A 21,836-nucleotide genomic window follows, 5' to 3' on the forward strand; every position below is an offset into this window, starting at 1 on the left:
CTCCTCCATTCCTTACACCTTCGACAACCTGACTTCTGAACAGTAGAGGATCCGGGAAAGTTTTTCATGCCAAATTCTGAAAGCTCCTACCAGCTCTGCTGAACGCTGCTCAAAGACCTTGAGCATGACTTTGTTCCTGCTACACTGCAGAAAAAGGGTAACACTATTGCCAATGTGTCAGGATCTTCACATCAGCTCTGAAGCTGAGAATTCGATCGGTGATATATGAAAGAGCAGAAGAAAGACAACAGCAGCAACTGTACAGACTGAAAACTTTGTTTGATTTTGTTGCATATCTGAAACTAGACACCACATTTACAGCACCTATTGTCATTTTAGTCACATTAGGCCAGCATCAGGGACTATTAGTGTGTTAAATTAGGCCTGTATTTATGCACAAAGCAATAGGCAGATGGATGTAAGAACAGAATCTGAGGGGCCCTTTTGTTCCTTGGTGCCTTTGCTGGTGGATCTGACAGGAAGGGAACAAGAGCGTAGCAAAAAGCCCCGCTTAAAAAGCTCCCAGCCACACCAGCCTTGTCAGCGACGCCACAATTAGAGACTAGATCACTGGCGCTTCCCAGCGAGAAACATCTCACCACCACTCCTCAATGGAACTCTTTCGTTTGAGGAACACACTCAAAGCGGGGTTTTAAAACGTTTCGGATGGCTAATCACTCTCAGGATGAAAGGCCCTGGCGTGTTCGTTTGTCTCAGCGTGGGGAGCTTCCCTTGCCGTTTCTCTGTCTCTGATTCTGATTGTTTTTGTTCGTTTCTTTTACAGCAGGCAGGCGAGGCAGGCGAGCTGGCAGGCAGCGCTGTTTGAAGGTGCAGTCAGACCCGAGTGCAGGCCTGATGCTTTGTAGTGATATTTCCAGCAGCACAATCTCATTACTTTTTGACGTGGGAGATGCGTGCAGGGGCGGATTGTCATTTCACGCTGTCAAAAGTTCCATGAGGGAACGGAGACGGCAACGGAACTTCAATGACCTGCATGCCTCTGGCTCATCAAGACTGAATATATTAAACCAAATAACACAGATAAAACCCAATGAACCAGATCCTTGAAGATGCTTGTAAACTTAATGTCCAGTCCCCAGGGGTGTTGAAGGAATCTCTCTGCTTATCTGTAATCCTTGTAATCAGATGTATTTCAAATCCTCCTAAACCTGCTACTGTACACCCAGCAAACCTAATTAGCCCACACATAGCAGTGCATATGCAGCCAGACAGCTCATATACATATGTAGCTAAGACAAACAGGCCTTTGTGTCTTAAGGGGAAAAGTTCTGTGGGGCAGCATTCCACACCTCTCAAAAATGGTGAGAGCTGCTGGAGGTTTTCACATGGAACAATCAGTGGCGGTTCCCCCATTTAAAAAAAAACAAAAAACAAAAAAACAACTGGGGGATGTCCCTCAAAGTTGATTTCACACGGACTTCTTCAATACAGAGAGAAAATTTCCTCTGTTTAAGAAGCTGCCTGGCACTGATTGAAGCGCCCGGTTACCATGCAAACCCCAGCCCGTTGCTGGGGTGATTGCCCCAAAGTGCTTCCTGGGTAATTTTCGAGGTCACTGGTTTGTGCACGCCTATGTGGTGCAGATGGGCCCACCCTCATTCAAGGCCCAGCAGGAGCTCTTTCATTAGGCCCAGTGAATGGCCTCATTCATCCCCTTCACCTCAATTGGTCACGCTGCGTCTCCACAGAGGGCCCAGGACAAACTTTTCACTCTTCCCACTCCCTGATCATCCACGCACCACCCACCTTAGTCATGCTTCAGTGTTGTCCAGGAGCATGTGGTGGCTGAAGCTTCAGAGCTCATCTCTGGCAACTACCTTGGATGGACTAATAGGTGGAATGTAATGGGCTACTGGCATTTCTGTCTTCTTAAAGAAGTTATGAACAACTGACATGCATGCCATTGATATAGATCAAGATAGAAATTTATAACTAATGTAGTAAATATCTTTAGTCATGGAACTATTAGTGAAGCACGAGCCCATATAAAGAATCATAACTCATTTTCAGAGACACGGTTCAGTTCTAGGTGCAGTACTTTGGTTAGATCTTGACTTATCAGTGTATTAATCCCAGTGTCATGTTCTGTAATCATATTTCTATCTTTCTGTTGCACAAAAAGCCCAGAGAAGCCAATTCCAGCAAAATTCCTGCAGAATCATTTCATCTTTAAGTTGCCACACTCTCCACTGAGTTACGCCTGTAGCTGCAGTGCTTAGGCATGCTAGCGAGTCCTCTATTCCCTGCCTCTTTTTGGTCCTCAAGTGAGTCTCAGGTCTGGCTTAGTGAGAAGTGACTAATTGTCTTGAGTTGTTAGCGTGCCTGGAATGAGATCCACTTCAATCGGTGACAGGGTGCACAATAATTTTGTTTCTCCCTTCCTCCTCCCCTCTCTCTCTTTCTCCCTCTTGCAGCAGATTTAGCCCCTCTGCTTCTCAAGCTACTGAGCTGTAAAATTGACTGGACAGCAGGCAGTATACAGAATGAGACCTGGCATCGTGGACACACTAACCTTGAGGAGGGCCACTGCAGCTGGCTGCACCTAAAGAGATGGAGACAGAACATCAGCCATATTGGACTGAGAAAGGTTAAAATGAGGAGGGAGGAAAGACCAAAGGCAGAGAGAAAGGCAGAAACCCTTGCTGAAGAGACAATATGACAGCTTGGCAAAGCAGGTGTAAAGCAGCATGAGGATGAACATACAATCTACAAACAGACTACAGCGAATCAACCACAGGATGAAAGAAAATGGAGGAAGCAGTAACACAATCTCTCAGCTACTGCAGTGCAAGTACACAGCTAGCATACCTATGAAGCTCTGCAGTTTGAACCTTTGCCAGCAGTGAAAAGTAACTTAGTACATTTACTCAAGTACTGTGCTTCCGTTTTCTGCTACTTCTTCTCCACTATTTCAGAGTGAGATATTGTTCTTTCTACTTTAGTGCAAGCTCAAGTTACTTTTGAGATGCAGATTTTACACAATGGATAACATAACAAGCTTTAAAACTACAACACCTTGTTAAAAAGGAAGCCAGTGGTTTCCAAGCTTTTTGGATTCTTACAGAAAGCCATGTGTAGTTGGGGTCACATTTCAGATGTCTATGAGTTGTTAAAAGCTCCACCAAATAGTGAGTTTTGCCTCTAAACTTCTCACATGGTTTTATTTTAATAAATATTGAAATGATCCAATACCTCAGCAAAAATCAAAGATTAGAGGAAACGTCCAAAAAACGAAAACAGATTTGTGGATCAGAACGCATCCTCTTCTCCTCTCCTTTCCCATTAATGAAGTGATTTATCTGCTGTCCCTGTATATAAAACTGGATGTAAAGTGGTTCAAACCAGCTCCACCTCCAGCAGCTCCAACAGTAACATGCTGCTGGTGTTTCACTGTTAATAATCTAATGATGTCACATATAATAATGTATCAGTCAGGCAGACCAAACCTGTATTTCTATTTTAATACTGTAACCACATTTTGCTGACAATACAAATCTACTTTTATTTCAGTAGGATTTTTCATGCAGGACTTTTGCTCGTCATTGAATACATTTACATAGTTGGATTGGAGTTTGTACTTAAGTGAAAGAGCTGAATATTTCCATCACTGATCTTTGTGTACTGAAAACTGAAATGTCTGGTGAAAACGGTGCACTGTAAAAGGGGCACTTCCTTGCAGTTCTAACAAAACTATCCTTTATAATGCAATCAACTTGTAATGCTACTCTAGGAACAAATCTGAGCAATCAATTACTGTGAATCATAAATACACTGGCTGTGGCTTAGATGTGAACAAATGGAGCCTCAGTCCCTTACAGATGATATTAGTGCTCTGAGCTGCTCTCTCTCCACGAGAGATTAAGCAGGTTTGTACTCTCCCAGGCGGGCAGCGCTCCCCCCTCCAGGGTGCTGCACTATCATTTGCAGGAAAATTACTTCAGTAATGAAGAATCCAGGCCCATAAATCCTCATGGCCTCACCTTCCTCCGCCGCCCAAGTCTCGCTGAACAGCTAGTAAAAATTCCCTTTAAAAAATTCATAGTGCAATTTTGCTCAAATCCCTCCCAGCAAGCACAATTATGGAACTTTCATCTCAATTGATTTATGTCCTGGGTAAAAAGAGAGGGGGGCATGTCTTGGAGGGGTGGTGGGTGGTGAAGGGGGAGAAAAAAACAAGTGGTAAATCATTGTTTTTAAAAGGGAAGGAGTAGGGGCCTTTTGTCACTTTCACTGCATGTGTGTTGTAGTGCAGGCAACAGTGGTGCACGGATAAGAGGAGGAGGAAGAGGAAAGGGAGCGTCTGAAGGGTTTGAAAGCAGAAGTGAAATGGCAAAAAGGAGGAGGAGGGGAGGGAGATGGGGGCGAAAGGAACGGTATTCCACTTGATTAATAACACTAATCAAATTATACAGTGTTCCACTGTGCCCTGAAATCTGGGGCCATAATGTCCTCTAATGGCGAGGTTCATGGAGCTAAACTTCAGAGGGAAAACACAGCGCTGACTGCTGCATGCCTTAATGAAGGCAGTAAAACATCCATTTCCAGAAGCCATGAAATGAAAGGCAAGATTGTAGATGTGCACCCAGTGGCTCCTCCACTGCAAAAAAATGGAAGGCTGTTAACACAAAAGACAGTGTCGGAGTGAGCGAGAGAGACAGACAGAGAGAGACGCAGGGCCTTAAGAAGAGAAAAGAGGAGAGAATAATACAAGTGAAGAGATTTAAAGGGCAAGAACACCAGGAGTATGGGGATATAAAAAGAAAAGGGATGATGAAGTGAGGATAGAAAGACAGATTGGTAGATGCTCTGAGTGCTTTATTTCCAGAGAAGTTCTCTTCTGGCATGAAGACAATCATCTGTGTCTGCTGATTATGGATGAGCCAGGCTGCTTTACTATGTCTGTTATACTTAGTGCTGCTGACAGCAGCCACAATTCATCACTATTTAGTTGCTGATGCACCTAACCACAGCATCCACCCCCTCATCTATCTCAATACCACTCCATTAGAGAATTCTTCTGTCCATCCAGGCATGTATTGTGTTGTTCCTTCTATCCATCCCAATGTCCAGTCGTCCGTCCATCCATGTATGCGTTTGTCCAGTCATTCATCCTCCCATCCAACTGTATGTCCGCCTTTTCTTTCATCCATGTGTATATTCATCTATCCACCCAATCATCTTCTGTTATTTGTCTGTTGACGGTCTGTCTATCTGTCCATCAGTCTATCAATCCATCCAATCTGTGTAAATAAAATTTAGCCTAAAAGATCTGACATGTACAACAACGCTGCTCTGACCTTAGCTGTCAGCTAGTTGCTGCAGGTAAGAGGTTGGCTTGTTATCTCCAGGCATTGTGCCAAAACAGTACGACTTCTGCTGGCAGCGGTACACTATATGTTCGACATCAGAATGTAAGCAACATGTAAATAACCCTAGGCACAGTGTGGAGTGTAGTCCTGCGGAAAAAATCTACTGCATTATAACAAACTGAAACACCGCATTTATACAAAGGCATTATGGTTTGCATTTAATCTACTAAATTGCACATGCTACAAACAATCAAATCAGCCTTTGCATCTTGAGTAAAGTAAACGCTGTTCGTAGTCCTTGGGGCAAAACTTCATCTGGAGAGCACGGAAAAAAAACAACAAAGCTGAGAAAACACAGATTGCTATTGTTATTATTATCATAATTACAGTTGTGCTTATCATGCAAGCAGCCTCAATCAGGATGAAATACAGTTTCATTTGATGAAGCTTCCTGTTTTGACTGGCTTGAGTTTGGGAACCACACACTTGGCTTGTGTGCCAAAAACTCAATCAGGCGCAATTACATAGCCATCAGATAGAAATGTAATTGATTTGAAAGCTGACATGAGATATAACTACATTACAGTGGAGGCACAGTGGGGAGGCTCCTTGGGGACAGGGCCTACGGGGAGCTCATTACCGCCAAGCTTTGAATTATTGAGTGCTACGGCAGTGACATTGAGGAATAGAGGCGGGTGATTGGCTGTAACAACTCTGCTAGTGTTTATCTCAACTTACAGCAACCTAAGACATCAGAAGGAGTTATCTGCCTGTGCATGAATATTGCAGAGGAAGAAGTTGTAATGGTGTATAATTGAAAGGGTTCAGGCCAAGGTGGAGCCCACAGGTGCACATCATGTGCTATTTGTATCTCTAATGTTTGTAATGACTATAAACCAGCTCGTTTCAATAGCAGTGGCACCAGTTTGTCACTGGGTCATAAATTTAGTTTCTATTTATTGTAGGGAAGCGTCACATCAACCCTGCACAATGTACTTCATTGGCAAAGGACAGTGTTTTCCAAAAATTACTTTCACTCAAGTAAAGTGTCTGCTTGGTTGGTTTTTGTGTGATTCAGTGTGGTTGTTGCTGAGCTTGCTAGTTTTTTAGCTAGCAGCGTGAGAAACAGTGGTGTACATGAGCTAAGGTGTCTGTGTGTGAAGTCATTCACTGGTGGTTGTTTTATTTTAGCAGAAATTGTTCCACTTTGTCTACTTCTTCTTTACAGACACAAAGAGCTTAAATTAGGTGGAAACCTCCCATGAGTCCAGGGGGGTTGAAGAAGCACATCTGCCTGACCCTGACCACCAGCCTACGGGTCTTTTCCCTAAAGTGCTGAGAGATGACTGAAGAGAGGATAAAGATATAAGTCACAGTGGAGGGGCCTCTGCATCCCCCAGGAAACTGGTGACTGCCTACCTCTGGGAAAACGATGCCCCCTAGGCTTCTGCCACTGATCTTCCTCTGTCTCTCTCGTTCTTTCTATCACTCTTCTCTCTCTCCTCACACAGCCCTCCTGTGAGCTTTCTCACAAAAATGAGAACTCAATTAATTCAGGCGAAATGAGGACGAGGGAGGAGGAGGCGGAGGCCTCAGGAGCCCAGAAAGACAGAGAATGAGAGGAGAGGAAAGCCTAACAGATCCGCTCGACGATCTGTGGCCTGGAAACAGCAAACAGAGCATGGGGTGACTGTGCATGTGCATTAAGTCTTTAGCTGAGTTAATCCTGTCTGCAGTTTAAACATGGCTGATGAACGAACGTTCTTCATTATAGAGGGGGATGCTGGGTAAATAGACAGGTCAGAGGGAGGCCGAGAAAGGGAAAAGAGCAAAGCGGTGAGGACAGAGGAGGCATGACTAAAAACATGCTGACACTCAATCCTCATGGTGTTGTTTATTACATGGATGCTGGGAGGGTCTCACAGGTTGACCTTCTGTTAGAGTTCAGCAATGACTTGAATAGACATTTCAGCTATAATGGGACAACGGCTACAGATGCCGTGAATGTGAAATTGCAATTCTAAACTAGATCTCCTTATGATAACCTACATAGCGTTATTATTAGAAATACCTTACCCTCTGTTTAACCAAGGGGATTGAACACACCGCGGTGTCAAAAAGGCTTCATGTGTGTCAGCTTATGAATGTGACCTGTGACCTGTGACCTTGAGAACAAGGACCTCATAGCTAAAGATGCAAAGTGCAGTGGGATAGACAACAGTCATCAATCTTGTGTGAGCTCGGTCACCCTGCTTAATGTTATATTAGGGTGCTACAAGCCACCACACAGCTCAGCTAATTTTCTCATAGCCTTGCAGAAAAACTGGCAGAAAACCAGCTGTTAACAGGGGCTGTCGCCAGGTTTGAGGTCACCAGTGCATACACACACACATGCACACACACACACCAAAGCACTACGTGGTTATAAAATGCTCGACATGAGGTGGCACACTGCAGTATTTCCAGCAGCTACACATTACGCCTGACAATAAACCGACTTTGTTTTCATCTGGATTGTTGCTTAAAGTACACAACTGTTTTCTGTGTGTTAATGAAAACTGAAAAAAACAAATAAAAGAAATGACCCATTTTTAGCTGGAGACTTCTTGTAAGCTGTAAGATGTTACCTCCAGTGCAATGGTGTTATAAAAGTAACCGCTTCCCTCTGACAGAGTGTAAATCTCACAGTATTCTGGGATATTTTTATGCTCCATTTTGACTGCGGTGCATATATTACAATGTTTTGCCAGTCAGCTCTAGGACAAGGCTAGTAAAACAGGCAAGCCAGACAGTTCCAAATTTTCATATGATAAATACCTTGCATGTAAAGCACCAGGGGGAACTGTGGCAAATGTGTTTCCAAGAAAATCAGTCTGCCACTAGTACTTAGAGTGATTGAATAGCCTGTAAACAGAAGCAGCAGAGTTGCTTGACGCTCTCTGGGAGATACTAATATAGTTGTACTTTAAGGAGCTGAAGGGAAGGGTGGAGGCGGGGCGCTGAAGTTCATGAACTAAACAGGGAGTACAGGAGCTCTTAAAATTACCCTGTCTCTGCACTTGGCCCACTCTGTGAGCTTAAACTGCAGAGTAAAAGCACAAGACCGCTGAGCGAAGTACGTCAAGTAAGTCATAAGACACCCTTGGTAAATGGCTGATACTGTTCCTCGCATTAGCCTAAATTAAAATTGGCTCTATCCTGAACAATTTGATCAAAAAATGCCATATGGTGACACTTTCCCTCATTTATGCTTTCCATCTTCTCGTCTGCAAACCCCTGTGGAGAATAAATTCTTCTTTGTTCACGGTGCTTCTAAAGGGACCTTTCTGCTCCAGTGGTATTCCAACATCTTTATCTAAAATTCATCACAGTCAGAGATGATTTTTTCCAGATCTATGTCCAATCAAGACCGTGTGGCGACTTCTGACAATCTCGTTGATGTTGTAGGTCAAATTAGAGCCGATATGAGCGTGACAATGAATTAAGCACACAATTTAGCACTTTAGATGAAGGCAAGTCTTTGTGTCTTTGCTGCACATCAGCTGACACTGATTCTTCATTGAGCCTAAGGGTATTACGCTGATAACAACCTAAAAAGGAAAGGGGCCTTCCATGTACTGAATTTCTAATGAATAGAAGCATGCATGATTTTATCACAAGGCAAATAACTAAACATGTTTGTTATTTGGTCAAAAATACATCCTGTGACATCCAAATGTCTGACAGCAAAAAGAGTGCCAAAAGATAGTTTCACTTGACTGTTGTCCTCTATCTGAATAACTGGTATTTAATTTGAGATAGTGTCAATTTCTAAAGAACTCTAACGGGAAGGAGAGAAGAGGCAGTGAGAGTTCAAACTCTGCAGCTACAGCAGTTTCGTTGGTGGTGAGCCGTTGTGAAAATGAGAGAAAACCACAACCTATGTGACTAATGTGCAAACATGTGAAACCACAAAGGGTGCTGCAAGTCGCTAAAAGAACAGGTTATCTATATATGGGGTTCAGCCACAGCCCAACACAAACTGAAGCTTAGTCCTGTGAAATAAACACCTACGTTTTGTTTCGTAGCTAGTGACAGTGGCGCGTACACAGTGGAAAAACTTGATAAATGAGAACTGAAACAATGAAAGCAGATGCTTCTACCAGAGCACAAGACATCAAAATAACCTGATGAGTGTAACAATCTGTATTCATAGAACACCTTGTAATGATTTTGGAATCACTCAAGAATCTTATATTGATCAAAGCAATATAAGAAATAAAGGTACTAATCTCACAAGAAGACGTCCAAAGACTTTGACAGGAAAATTGTTCTGGATACGTGTAAACGATTAGAAACCTTGTTACCAAAATGTCTTCTATTGCCAAAAAAGAAACGATTTCACAAACAGTAGACAAGTACACCATGTGCTTGACAGTAAAGCTTTTGGCTCATCCGTATACCGTGAATCCCCAGACACCTGCACTACATCTCCTTTGACCCGAACATGAAACCGGGACAAGAAACACTATGCAGCCGTTTGGTTTTGTTTGTCCTCGTGGTCCGTCTTGGCTCTAGGAAACCTTAGCCTGGCATTCACTCTAATCCCTAGAGAATGAAAAGCAGAGCCAGCAGCATACATATGAAGCACCAGGTGATTGCATATCTGTGACAGACCACCATAGAAGCTTCTGAACGTGGCCCCTGCGACACCGCTAATTTGACGTCCCTTCTCCCGCTCTGCACTTGGCCTCGAGGGTAGCAAGAGTATCCACTTACATCTAGCCAGTTACCTTCAAATAACAAGAGCTGCATCAACTGATTCAATTGAGCAGAATTGCACACAGTTTATTGGCTTTTGGCTGGTGCTGGCAGGGTAGATGACAGCAGTGTGCGGAGCCGGAGAGTATCAGTTGACCCAGACTAATTATTCATAAGGCCTTGTTGTGATGGCTGCTGCTCCAGTAAGGTCAGACAGGAGCAGCTGAGGGGAAAACAAAAACACTTCCTTCTAAAACAGAGCTGACACCGCTGGAGATCTACAAGAAACAATGAAAGAAAATCCAATGCCTCAAAAGGGAAAAACATCACTAAGAGTAGTGAGCGGATAGCAGGGTGACAGCTATACATTCCCAACTAGGGGTTATATTTGACTGAATGGAGGAATTAAAAGAAGCACTCATGCATGGCTGAAAGGAGAATTGTGCATCTTGTTAAATAATAGTATCCTTGGCATCCTCACAACCACAGGCAGGCATTGCCTTGAAATTTGTAATTACAGTAATTGGGATTTCGACAAAAGGAGCCTCCAATGTGGTCTTCAACGGTAAAAATATAGGTTGTGTTGCCCATGAGGAGTCAACTACAATCATCTGCCGGCAAAGCTTTAATTTCAGCCTTGGGCAGAAGGCATTTAAAATGTCCACATATCTGTGAAAATATTCTGCAAAACTATTTAAATGAGTCTTTGTCTGTCACTGAAACTCAATGACTCCTGCAAGGAAAGCAGAGAGAGCTCTGTTCACCTTTAAGCTCAGATGGACTGCTTTCTCACCTCTATTTACAATCAAAATGATCCACAGAAATGTGTACCCACAAGCACACACACACAAAAGGCCCACTTATGAGCAAACACAATAGTGTGGCAATTAGCGGCTAGAGAAGAGGAATGCTGGATCGGTTACAGTTGTTGAATGTTAATTACAGCGTTTTACGGCATTGAGGAGATAACGAGTTAGCGCCTGGTGACAGCAGCGACACGTCCTTTAACGAGAGCCGTGGAAATTTATGAAACTTGAGATCAGGGACAATGAGGCGTTACTGGCTTGTCAGACGCTCTCCTGCTCACCCTCCCTTTGTCCTAATGAAGGCAGGCACTCGTTTCTTTCTCTTCTCTGCTTGTTCCAGCATCTTCAGTCTGAAATGATTATTGTTCATCTAGGAAAGGTAAAAAAAAAAAAAAAAATCAGCAGATTGGGATTCTGTCCTTGTCCACTCTAAATACCTTATCATCTCACATCACCGCTGTCACTGCCTAATCAGCTTCTGCTACAGTTATAGGGCTGGAAAAAAATAACCAGAAAACCTGTGGACACACGAAGGCCAAAGATAAACATGGGGTCACATTACAGATAATTCCCCGTCTGGGGCAGGAAACATAGCCAGTAGCCAGACAAATGTGAGTGACCATTCATTCCCGTCTATCTAAATAGCGAGGGATCAAGAGCTTGGCAAAATCCGTGGGGTTAATATGGTCATGTTGTGAAGCCTGGTTTGGAATTTAGGTTAATGGAATCATTGATAGAGCTCAGCTCTAATGCCTGCAACGCTTAAGAGGATCCATACCTCATGATTTAGACAAATCCTGGGACATTCTTCAAAGTTTCCCCCACTGACCTTGGCAAGAGCCTTTGAAAGAGACACACACAGAAGTCTGAGGACTTCTCTGGGTCTACACAGCCACTGCTAACTAGAATCCCCCAGACTGTATCAACAGCCTAAGTGGATTTTATAGAATATTAAATCAGTTACACTGGGGCAAACATGGGCCCCAATGGAAATATTAAGCCTAATAAACACATAAAGAGAGCTTGTTTTCTTCTTTCCCTGGCAAATTACTCTAAAGCATTTGAGCAAGAATGTACAGTAAAGAAGGGGATTCTTGAAACTGTAGCTCATGTCTAGACTTGGGCCTGGAATAAAAAAATACTCTGGGCTCACTAGACCTTGTTTGAAACAAGTGATTTATATCTATATCAAAGTGAATTTCCTCTTATGCCGCCATCTTATAAATAGAGGCTGCAGTAAGAATGCTTGTGAGAATGTAAATTCACTGATTTAACACCTAATCTCCTCAGTGAAGTTGCTGAGCTGCTACAAATGCTTGTGGTGGGAAAAACAGTCATTTATGTGGGCTGTAGCCGAGATGAACAGTGGTGACTACCCTTCTGGAGAGACCAAGAGAAGATCTTTTAAAACCACAGAAGACGAGGTGCCTAGAATGGTGTTCAGATGTCAATAAAAACAGGTGTTAACCAGCTTAGCTAAGATGTTAAGAGCTTGGATAATCCTAGCCTGGATCCAAAAGGGATCCAGCTCTGGAATACTAATGCTTAGGATGCACTGTTAAATCACACAGAGTTGATTAGAGGGTTGGATTTGAGTGGTACTGCTGCAAAGCTCAATTTGCATCTGCTAGCAATTATCAAGAATTGTAGAATAAGAAAACTCTGCATATAGAAAGTACTGGATTGTGACATTTTACGCCAAAACCCAAGACACGTCATCAACATAATCTATGATGCACACATTACACACCGGATGTACTTCACCAAGAAAATTCCAGAAATAGAGAAGAAAAGTATCGTTTTATTTAACCTTTTTGATTTGAGTAGTTTTGGATTGGGAGACAGACAAAGAAATGAATCACATAATAAGTGGCGTTCCATTTGAGATGCATTGTAATCGCATTTAGCATGCAGACTCTGATTGCTCATGACCATCTATAAACCACACTATATCTATAAACCACAACATTCCGTTTTGCATCAGCTTATCATCATCTGTCATTTATCTGTGCTCACCATGAAAAAACTATCTCTCTATACATTATGGCCCTGCGTCTATAGCTTTATCACTTTATCTGCATAGCAAGCCTTTGAAAACGACCTCCAACATCATCCAACTGAAGCACTGTGGTGTCAACGGCTCCACAACTGCAGTTCCAGTCCAATCAATGCCACCAATAGGCAAGAAAACTAATAGCAGTAGATTATGCTACACTACATATGGTGTATGTGCCACCCAAAGGCAAGTAAAGTGATATTTCAACCACCTGTAAGAGATGAGTATTACAGCTACAGATCCTGACTGCATATTTTTTTCATGTTTAAGATTTTACATTGCACATACACTACCGTTCAAAAATTTGGGGTCACCCAGGCAATTTCATGAAAACTCCACACTTTTATTCATGTGATAACATACGCAATTGCACAAGGGTTTTCTAATCATCAATTAGCCTTTCAACACCATTAGCTAACAGAATGTAGCATTAGAACACAGGAGTGATGGTTGCTGGAAATGTTCCTCTGTACCTCTATGGAGATATTCCATTAAAATATCAGCCGTTTCCAGGTAGAATAGTCATTTACCACATTAACAATGTCTAGACTGTATTTCTGATTAATTTAATGCTATCTTCATTGAAAAAAATGCTTTTCTTTCAAAAATAAGGACTTTTGAATAGTAGTGTACATACTTGCACAATTTGTTGCTTTGTTGAGTACTGAGTTTATATGTTTTTTATGGGCCCCCGGGCTGCTAAGTAGATAGTTTCTAGCCTGATTCTGTATGCCAACAATGTGTCTACACACATTTGCAGGTTACTGCGTATAGAAATGTATAGTCCATCCATTATCTAGACACCGCTTAATCCTCATTAGGGTCATGGGGGCGCTGGAGTCTATCCCAGCTGACTTAGGGCGAGGGCAGAGGACATTCAGGTCACCAACTTATCACTGGGCTACACAGAGAGACAAACAACCACAGTCACATTCACACCTACGGACAATTTAGAATTATAAATTAACCTCTGTAGTGAAGTGTAGAGGACTGGAGAAAACCCATGCATGCACAGGGAGAACATGCAAACTTCATTTAGAAAGATCCCAGGCCCAGAGCGGGACGCCAACTGGGGATCTTCTAGCTGCAAGGCAACCACCTATCCACCGTGCAGCCCCAAAATGTAAAATATTACTATACATCATTACAAATAAAAATTGAACAACTTCTGGTTGCAACTTGTCAGCAAGTTGTTGAAAGATACAGCATGGTGAAATATCCTTCATGATCTGATGTGCAGAGTAGTATGAAAAAGAGTTTGTAAAAATTTATAATACCAGTCAAAATTTTGGACATACCTTCTCATTCAATGCTTTTCATTTATTTGTATTCTTTTCTACATTGTAGATTAATACTGAAAATGAACACTTTTTGTTTACAACATAATTACTTAAGTATTCTTTTATAGTTTTGATGTCTTCAGTATTAATCTACAATGTACAAAATAACGAAATAAAAACCGTTGAATGAGAAGGTGTATTCAAACTTTTGACTGGTAGTATACACAGTAAACCATCAATAGCATGTAGAGCTACCTTTTCTTTTTAACCCAGTATTGGTAACACCTGTGATCCCATTGAAAATTATTGTACATGTTGATTCCATGTTTTTCAATTTTTGTAAAAATAAATAATCAAAGAAATGTCTTCTTTTTTTTTGTAATTGTAACTATATTGCACAAAATACATTTTTGAGTTCTCTCTACTTCTACCAATGTCTGTGCTGTTTCTGTGAAATGAGCCACAGTGGGAAAAATGTGAAGGGATCAAAAATGCTCAGAAACTGCTTGGATTTCTAAAGGTTAATGTATTATCAACCTAAATTTGACAAAAGAAAAACGACTTTCTTGAAAGTTCTCCAAAAATGATAATTTTAAAGAACTGCAGTTTTAACATGCTGCAATAATGACATGCAATCAGCATTCAGGAAAGTTTCTTTGTTATAATTTACATCACTGAGGGGCAGATACATCAAAGTAGTGCACTAGTGTATGTGTTCATTTTCTGCTAAACTTATCCCAACACAAACAGATAGCACCTAAAGCAAAGCAACCGCTCCTAAAACGCACAAAAAGAGCATCTTCACAAGGAAGCATGTACCCCTAGAAGAAAAAAGCAACAAACATGGTCCTATTTTGCAAATATAAATCCAAAGTGAGCATACACACTCCATCTCTCCCTGAAACCGCTCCCATGTGGTGAAAAGCCTTCATCAATCTCCAGGATGACACCTCCATTTGGACCAAACAGAATAAATAAATGCGGCACTCATCTCTGTTTCACTTAATCGACTTTGAATGCACCAGCTCACCCGCTATATACATTCATACACTCTTACATGCCGCCCCATAATCAAATCAGCATCTGGTGTCAGGGTGGCTTGTGGTTCAGGGTGTTCTGATTTGTAAACACCACCTGCCAGTTCTCACTCCTCTTCACTCGTCGGGCGACATTAGCACAAGCGTGAAATGTGATTTTGCGTTGAGCGAACCTCTGCACTAAGCACATCTGAGTCTGCCCACCTGGAAAGCAGGCATAAATAATCTACGGTCACCTAAGTCAGAGGGAGTTGTCATGCATAAGACACTAGCCAGACAGCTGCAGCAACACAGTCCTGCAGGATAAACTGTTAAGTCCAGTTGATTTCATCCTCATTCATTTGGACGAGGGATTTTTGTTGCATTAAGTCTGTGTTGTTTCCTTCTGTGTATTTTATTTGACTCAAGCAACCAAGCGAACTATTATCCTGTAGACACATTATAGGGCAGAAACACAAGCTAATAAAATGTAATGAAAACGCTAGGCATTGCATGGTTGAGAGACAAAGAAAATATAAACCTTTCTTTGTATTTTTAGAACTGCATGATGGACTTAAGTGCAGTCCTTGTAAATGCAAAATCTGTGTTTGTATGTGGCATTTTTCATTTTTATCTGGCCATCGAGTCGCTCATTACTAGACCCTTGTTAATCACACACACCGAGCTATTGATTCAAAACCTTAAAACACCACACAATGAAAGGAGATCAATCATAAGACAATTTATGTTGGTCAGGTTTGGTTAATATGATGCCACTTCACGCCTTCTGCATGATCACACATAATGCAATCAGATTTCCATCGACAGAGCACCTAAACTATGATTAGAAAGAAGGAGAGATATTCACTATTCAGCACTCTGCGCTTGGCATCTTGCATTCTGTACGCCCAGTGGATTGGAACATGGAGGAACAGACGTATCACCTTTAAGTTACTGGTGACTTGCCTTTTGATGAATGTCAACAAAGCAGTTAGCAGGGAGGAAATGAGAAAAAGAGAGAGAGACCAGGAGAGGAGAGGGGGAAAGAACACACAATTATAAAAGCTTCAATTTCTTCAGAGAACCATAAAGTCTCGTCCCAGAAGGGCAGCTGAGCACAAATCAATTTCTTTCAGTCGATTACAAGCACTGAGGTTCTAACCTTCATTTGTGAGTCTAATACTCCAACAGTTATGTAGAACACATACCAATTAAGCAATTCTGCTGGAATAAGAGGGCCATGAACTGACGCGATTATGGAGGCCGGGCCCCTGGGGAGGTCGGGTTATCGGCTCAGGAGCACGGAGGACGAGGGGAGCAGAGCAGGAGAGAACGGGGGAGAAAAATGGCGAAGGGAGAAGAGAGATGGAACTGAAGGAAAAAGTCATTTATTAAGTCTAATACTCTGTGAAATGTTCCCATGGTAATAAGGCGGGGAGATTGCGTTAATATCAGGGAGCCATGCAGAAAAGGTCACTCGATATCTGCACCGCCCACCGGGGTCGTGCTGACGGGAGCTGCTCAAACACATCTGATAATGCTCTCAGCGTCGTCGCTCAGCGCCAGAGGTCGAGTGGATGGGAGCTTGGGGAAAGATGCCATTTGTGGAAATTGCACTGATGTACCGCTGCGCGCTGACACAATTCTCACTGCTGGCGTTGGCTCTGTGCAGACAGCTGTACGGCGAATGAATGGAATAAGCATGATGACACCCAGTCAAAGATTATCAGCCATAAATGCAGGGCTCTGTGGCACATTCTGCTTTTCCGCTAAGTTTTGATTTTGCAATCATTCATCTCCACAATGACATGAATATAAAGGAAAAGCGAGCAGGATCTTCTCTCTGATTTTCAATATCTGTTTGCACACAGGCTCATGAAAGGAAATGCATTAGAGGCATTCTCCATCTTTCTATTGTCACACGCTAAATCTGATGCCATTTTCCTCTTGATTTAAAGAGCCTGGATGCATCTCTCCAGATATGTGGAGATCAACACATTGTCATTCACTGTTGAGGTGCACCTTAACCACCGCCCTCGCTGCAAGAAGATTTATGGTAATTCCTGATAGCATGTGATAGGATGCAGCCCATAAACCCATGTGAGGTATGTGTTTCTATGGTAACCCTTCCTTCTATTCGCTAGCCCTATGCGCCTTGGCGTTTTACTTTTTTCCCTGCATTGTAGGCGCCGTCTATTTGAATGCTAGTGGTAGGAATGAGATGCAGATTTGTGGCAAAGCAGAGACACAGATGTTTCCTCATTGCCTTTTAATCTCTTATTCCCTCAGCGCCTGGCAAGAAACACTCCCCCTTTAGAATGGTAATTGGACAAGATGAATAATAAACAAAACGAAAACAGACCAATGTTGATAGGGAGCATTTTAACACTTTGGAATGATCACACTTTATGGCTATTATTAGCACAGAGACAAAAGTGAGTGCTGCTTCTTCTGGGAATAATAAAGGACTGAGCTTTAACTTGTCTAATCAGTAGGAGACCTATCAGGGTCTGGCAGAGGATGCCGATGCTTTGCTCATTAAGGCAGAGCAGCTCACAGGCCATCACTGCATTTGCATTTTCACTAATTTCCTCCCTGTTGCCGAAAGTCACTTATACAATACGACACACCAGCCATCTGAACATATATATGAACAATCATAGCCTTTACATTCCAACATCAATGTATCATTTTATGTGTCTTCATCCACATCTTTTGCTTTTTCTAATTGTCTGGGTTCCATATGTTTAGCATATGCGCAATAAAATCCCCCCGAACTCAAACTGCAGCTTGGCAGATTCATTGCTTGTAAATTTAAAATAATGATTTCATTACGTTCCGTCTGGCCCGATGTCATATAGTGAACACTTTTCCATCGCCTCTCATCCAGCCAAACATCAACCACCATATCTGGAGGTGCTCCGTGTATTTGTTGACAGCACTGAGATAAATGTGGATATTTCAACACCGTGTGATATCAGAAAACCGGCTATTTGCATGAAAAGCCTGTCCCTCTTTCTCCCCAGAGAGCTTTATTACAGGAGGAGATTTCAAACGCTATGAAATGTGCCAAACATTTACTTTGATAACTCCATCAGATGGCTCCCTGGGTTTAATGGCAGCAATCAGAGAGTGCTGAGGCACATGCCTAAAGCGCAGACAATAATGTCGGTGAGAAATACGAGGAAGGGATGAATAAAATCTCTTTAAAAAGTTCATAAATAATGCACCTTGCGGACTAGAGAGTTGTTGCCTATTTAACTATGCATGCCTCTTCCTGGTTTCTCTGCTGGCAGAGACACAAACACAGCATGTATTGTGGGTCAACATGACAGCACAGGAGGAAGACAACCTGGGGCTCCATCAATCCTCTCAGCCTCGGCCTCCCGCCCACGAGGAGCAACCGCCCCCCCAATGGGAAATTTCCAGTCGCACGATGACGACACCAGTGAGCATATTTTTTTCACTGTGCTGAAGCACATAACAACAAAAGGGAAATCTACCAAATGACCGACTGCTTGCCAAAATGAGGAAGAAGAAGAAAATGGGAAAAAAAACAAAGTGCAGGACTAATTATCCAATTAATGTGCAATTAAGCCCATGCGGCCTAATGGTCTGTGTTGGATTTGGTAATAGCTCCACCAGACTGAGGAGCCTATTAAACTAACTGTAGGCTGCTGTATGGAGCAGAAAGCCTCAAACACTGTCACCCAGTAGCAGGATGTTACAATTACAGCAGCTGTCTACATTATAACTCAATAAAAAAAATGTATATTGTGCTTTGAGCTCAGGCGTGCTGACTGCAAATCCAAGAGAAAAAAAAAAAATCAAACCCCCCTGACACAAAATTCAACAAAGCATTTCATTAAGATTTTCATTATCTGCCATAGCAGAGTTTGCTAATAAATGCTAATTATATTCAAGCTAATATTTAATCACACACAATTTCCCCAGTCAAGTCAGTTTGAGGAAATACTAATTCTAATGAACGCATTCACAGTGCAGTTTATGAACTTCAACACTGGCGAAATGAGACAAGAAATGTGGAATGATGTTCAAAAATGCTTTTTCAACTATGAGCATTATTAGCTTTGACTAATTTCCTACCCTAATGAGATCCACTTGGAGGGGTATTTTGGTACAATTAATAATGCACCCAGCATAATCAGAAGCATAAATATTTATCATTTAGTGCATCTGTCTAGTATAGGCGGTGGTGAGTGCAGACAAACCTATTGACTGTGCAGTGCAGAAGCACAACAATGCTCGTTGCTATGTTTATACTGTAATCCATGTATTAAATCACAATCAGGTACACATTTGGATTCACTCACTGGATCTTTTTTTGCTGATTTTTAATGTACTGACTGATTAAGCTAACTTGCAGCAGTCGCAGTGCCAATATCAACTCTACAATCTGAGATGAATACAAGTTTCATGAATGCAATCACTTAAAATTTAAGAAAAACAATCTTACTTCTGAACAGTTGTTTTGCATTGTGTTTGGCCTGTGCAGTTACTTGGCAGGTTACCTTGTGTGTGGAGACTGAATCTGCCATTCGTAAATTAGCAGAGTCTGAGTAACAATTACAGAAAATACAACTCAGCCACAACATTAAAACCACCTGCCTAATATGAGAGTTTATCAAAAAGAGACTGTTTGTGGTGCGTGTACAGGGAAGGTGTCATGATCACATGTGTAACGTGCAAACGGAGACTGTCATGATTGAAGATGGCATGTGGTGATGCTGTGCTATCAACAGGGAGATCTGTGTTACAAATGTTTTTGTGACATCCACATGAGTGCCAGGAAACAAGGTTTCCCAGCAGAACATTGCATTGTAATGAGATGATCAATGTAACCCACTAATGGCTTCAATGTTGTGGCACATCAGGTTTAAAACATCTTCAGCTGCTCATTTGGAACTTTGAAATTTCTAAATATGATCCAGTTTAGGGGATTGTTAGACACCAATGTGCTGTTTAGAAATGCTACATTGCAGCAATTATTACTCTATCTAGGAACAGCAGAGTTATGTGTTGATTGGCGTATGTTTGTCCGTCTGTTTGTCTGTCTGTCTGTCTGACAGCAACATTACTCAAGAACAGTCTAACGGATTTGAATGAAATTTTCAGGGAAGGTCAACAATGACACAAGGACCAAGTAATTAGATTTTGGCAGTGAGTATAGTCCTGATCTATGGATTTGTTAAAGATTTCTGTATCATTGCGAGATAGCGACATGGCATCATTGTAGCTATAGGCGCCTTTTCACTAGCACCTACTCGGCTCGACTCGGCTCAACCCTACTCAATGCGACTTGGTTTAGGTCGTTTCCATTACAATTGAGTACCACCTCGTCATGGGTAGAGTCGTCATAACACAGCGTCCCGAAAGTCCCTAAACGTCATTTGTGTGCGACACAAATGTAACACAATAATGGAGGACCTCTTCATTCGCCCACAGTACAGATCTGGTTGCCATATTCAAATTTTGTCAAGTTCCGTAAAGAGCAATAATGTGCATTGTTGCTGCTGCCAGTTTTTTTTTTTTTTTTTTAAATGGCGGGTTTGGTTTTCATGAAGGAGTTGCTCTCGTGTGTCCTCACGCCCTGTCCAATCAGTGGCCTGCACTCTGTAGATGTCACATTATCGGCTCGACTCAGCTTGCTTGAAACCCCGGCCAAGTAGGCACTACAATAGTACCTAGTACCATGTACTACGTCCTAATGGAAAACCTCACAAATCGAATAGAGTTGAGCCGAGTAGGTGCTAGTGGAAAAGCGCCATAAGACTACAAGTGAACACTACATCAGCTGATGATCCCAAGACTATGATCCTACTACAACTCAACCGCTGTCAACTTATCGGGACTTATTCGCCGGAAATCATACGAGGAACAATTGAATAAATTGTGGGGGTGTTTCCAAGTCCCACCAATTCCCACTGCCCGCTACATATTTAGGTCATGCAATTCGGTATCTGTACATAACGTACAAATGCATAACATAACATAGCTGTGCTCAGCGCAAGGTCATTTTGTTTGTGGGTATATCTATATAAAATGGCCACATTCTATGTTGTTGTGTTTTCTGCCACAAATGTTTTCAAGATTTCAGCTGTTGGGAAATGATACAATGACTTTGCAGCCTTGGCAGAGTAGTGTGGTCTCCGAGTGCTTTTCTTGTTTAGTCTATGTATCTTTTATTCAGCAGTGGCAGCACTGAGAAGCATTCCCATTGAGTGGCAAGAAAGAAAACCAACACTATGGTTGACCTGGCAACAATACATTACATAATACCTGGGTGATTGAAATGTTTTCCCATTTGACAGTCTTTCGAGAGAAGTTTCTATATGTGTGTTATTCTGAACCACAGCAGCTAATGTGAAATGACCAATCCTTTCATAAATTCGTCGTATGAAGGCCACTAGTAAAAATAAACTTGTTGTGTGCCATTTCCTAACAAATGTAATAGTATGGATATTACTTCTCTCTGCCCTGCCAAAGTAGTTTCAGATAGTTCTTCCACAAACAAGCAAGAAATAATCCCAGAAGTGGTTCTTATCACTCTTAGAGACAAAACAAATGTGCAACGCTAATCTGATGGC

At 42.0% G+C, this 21,836-nt stretch overlaps 1 protein-coding gene across 10 annotated transcripts in view; it reads right to left on the bottom strand.

Moving 5' to 3' along the window:
* Positions 1–21,836, bottom strand: part of fbrsl1 (fibrosin-like 1) — a 329,368-nt gene that overhangs the window by 108,328 nt on the left and 199,204 nt on the right. For 7 of the 10 annotated variants that reach the window (XM_035948759.2, XM_023271541.3, XM_023271547.3 and 4 more), the window contains exon 5: positions 2,534–2,563. The exons of the other annotated variants lie outside the window; for them this stretch is intronic. In XM_035948759.2, coding sequence (XP_035804652.1) covers positions 2,534–2,563 — 30 coding nt within the window. The remainder of the gene's footprint in view (positions 1–2,533; positions 2,564–21,836) is intronic. 10 annotated transcript variants of the gene reach the window in all.

The sequence above is a fragment of the Amphiprion ocellaris genome, chromosome 6 (assembly GCF_022539595.1).
Source record: "Amphiprion ocellaris isolate individual 3 ecotype Okinawa chromosome 6, ASM2253959v1, whole genome shotgun sequence".
NCBI lineage: Eukaryota > Metazoa > Chordata > Actinopteri > Pomacentridae > Amphiprion > Amphiprion ocellaris.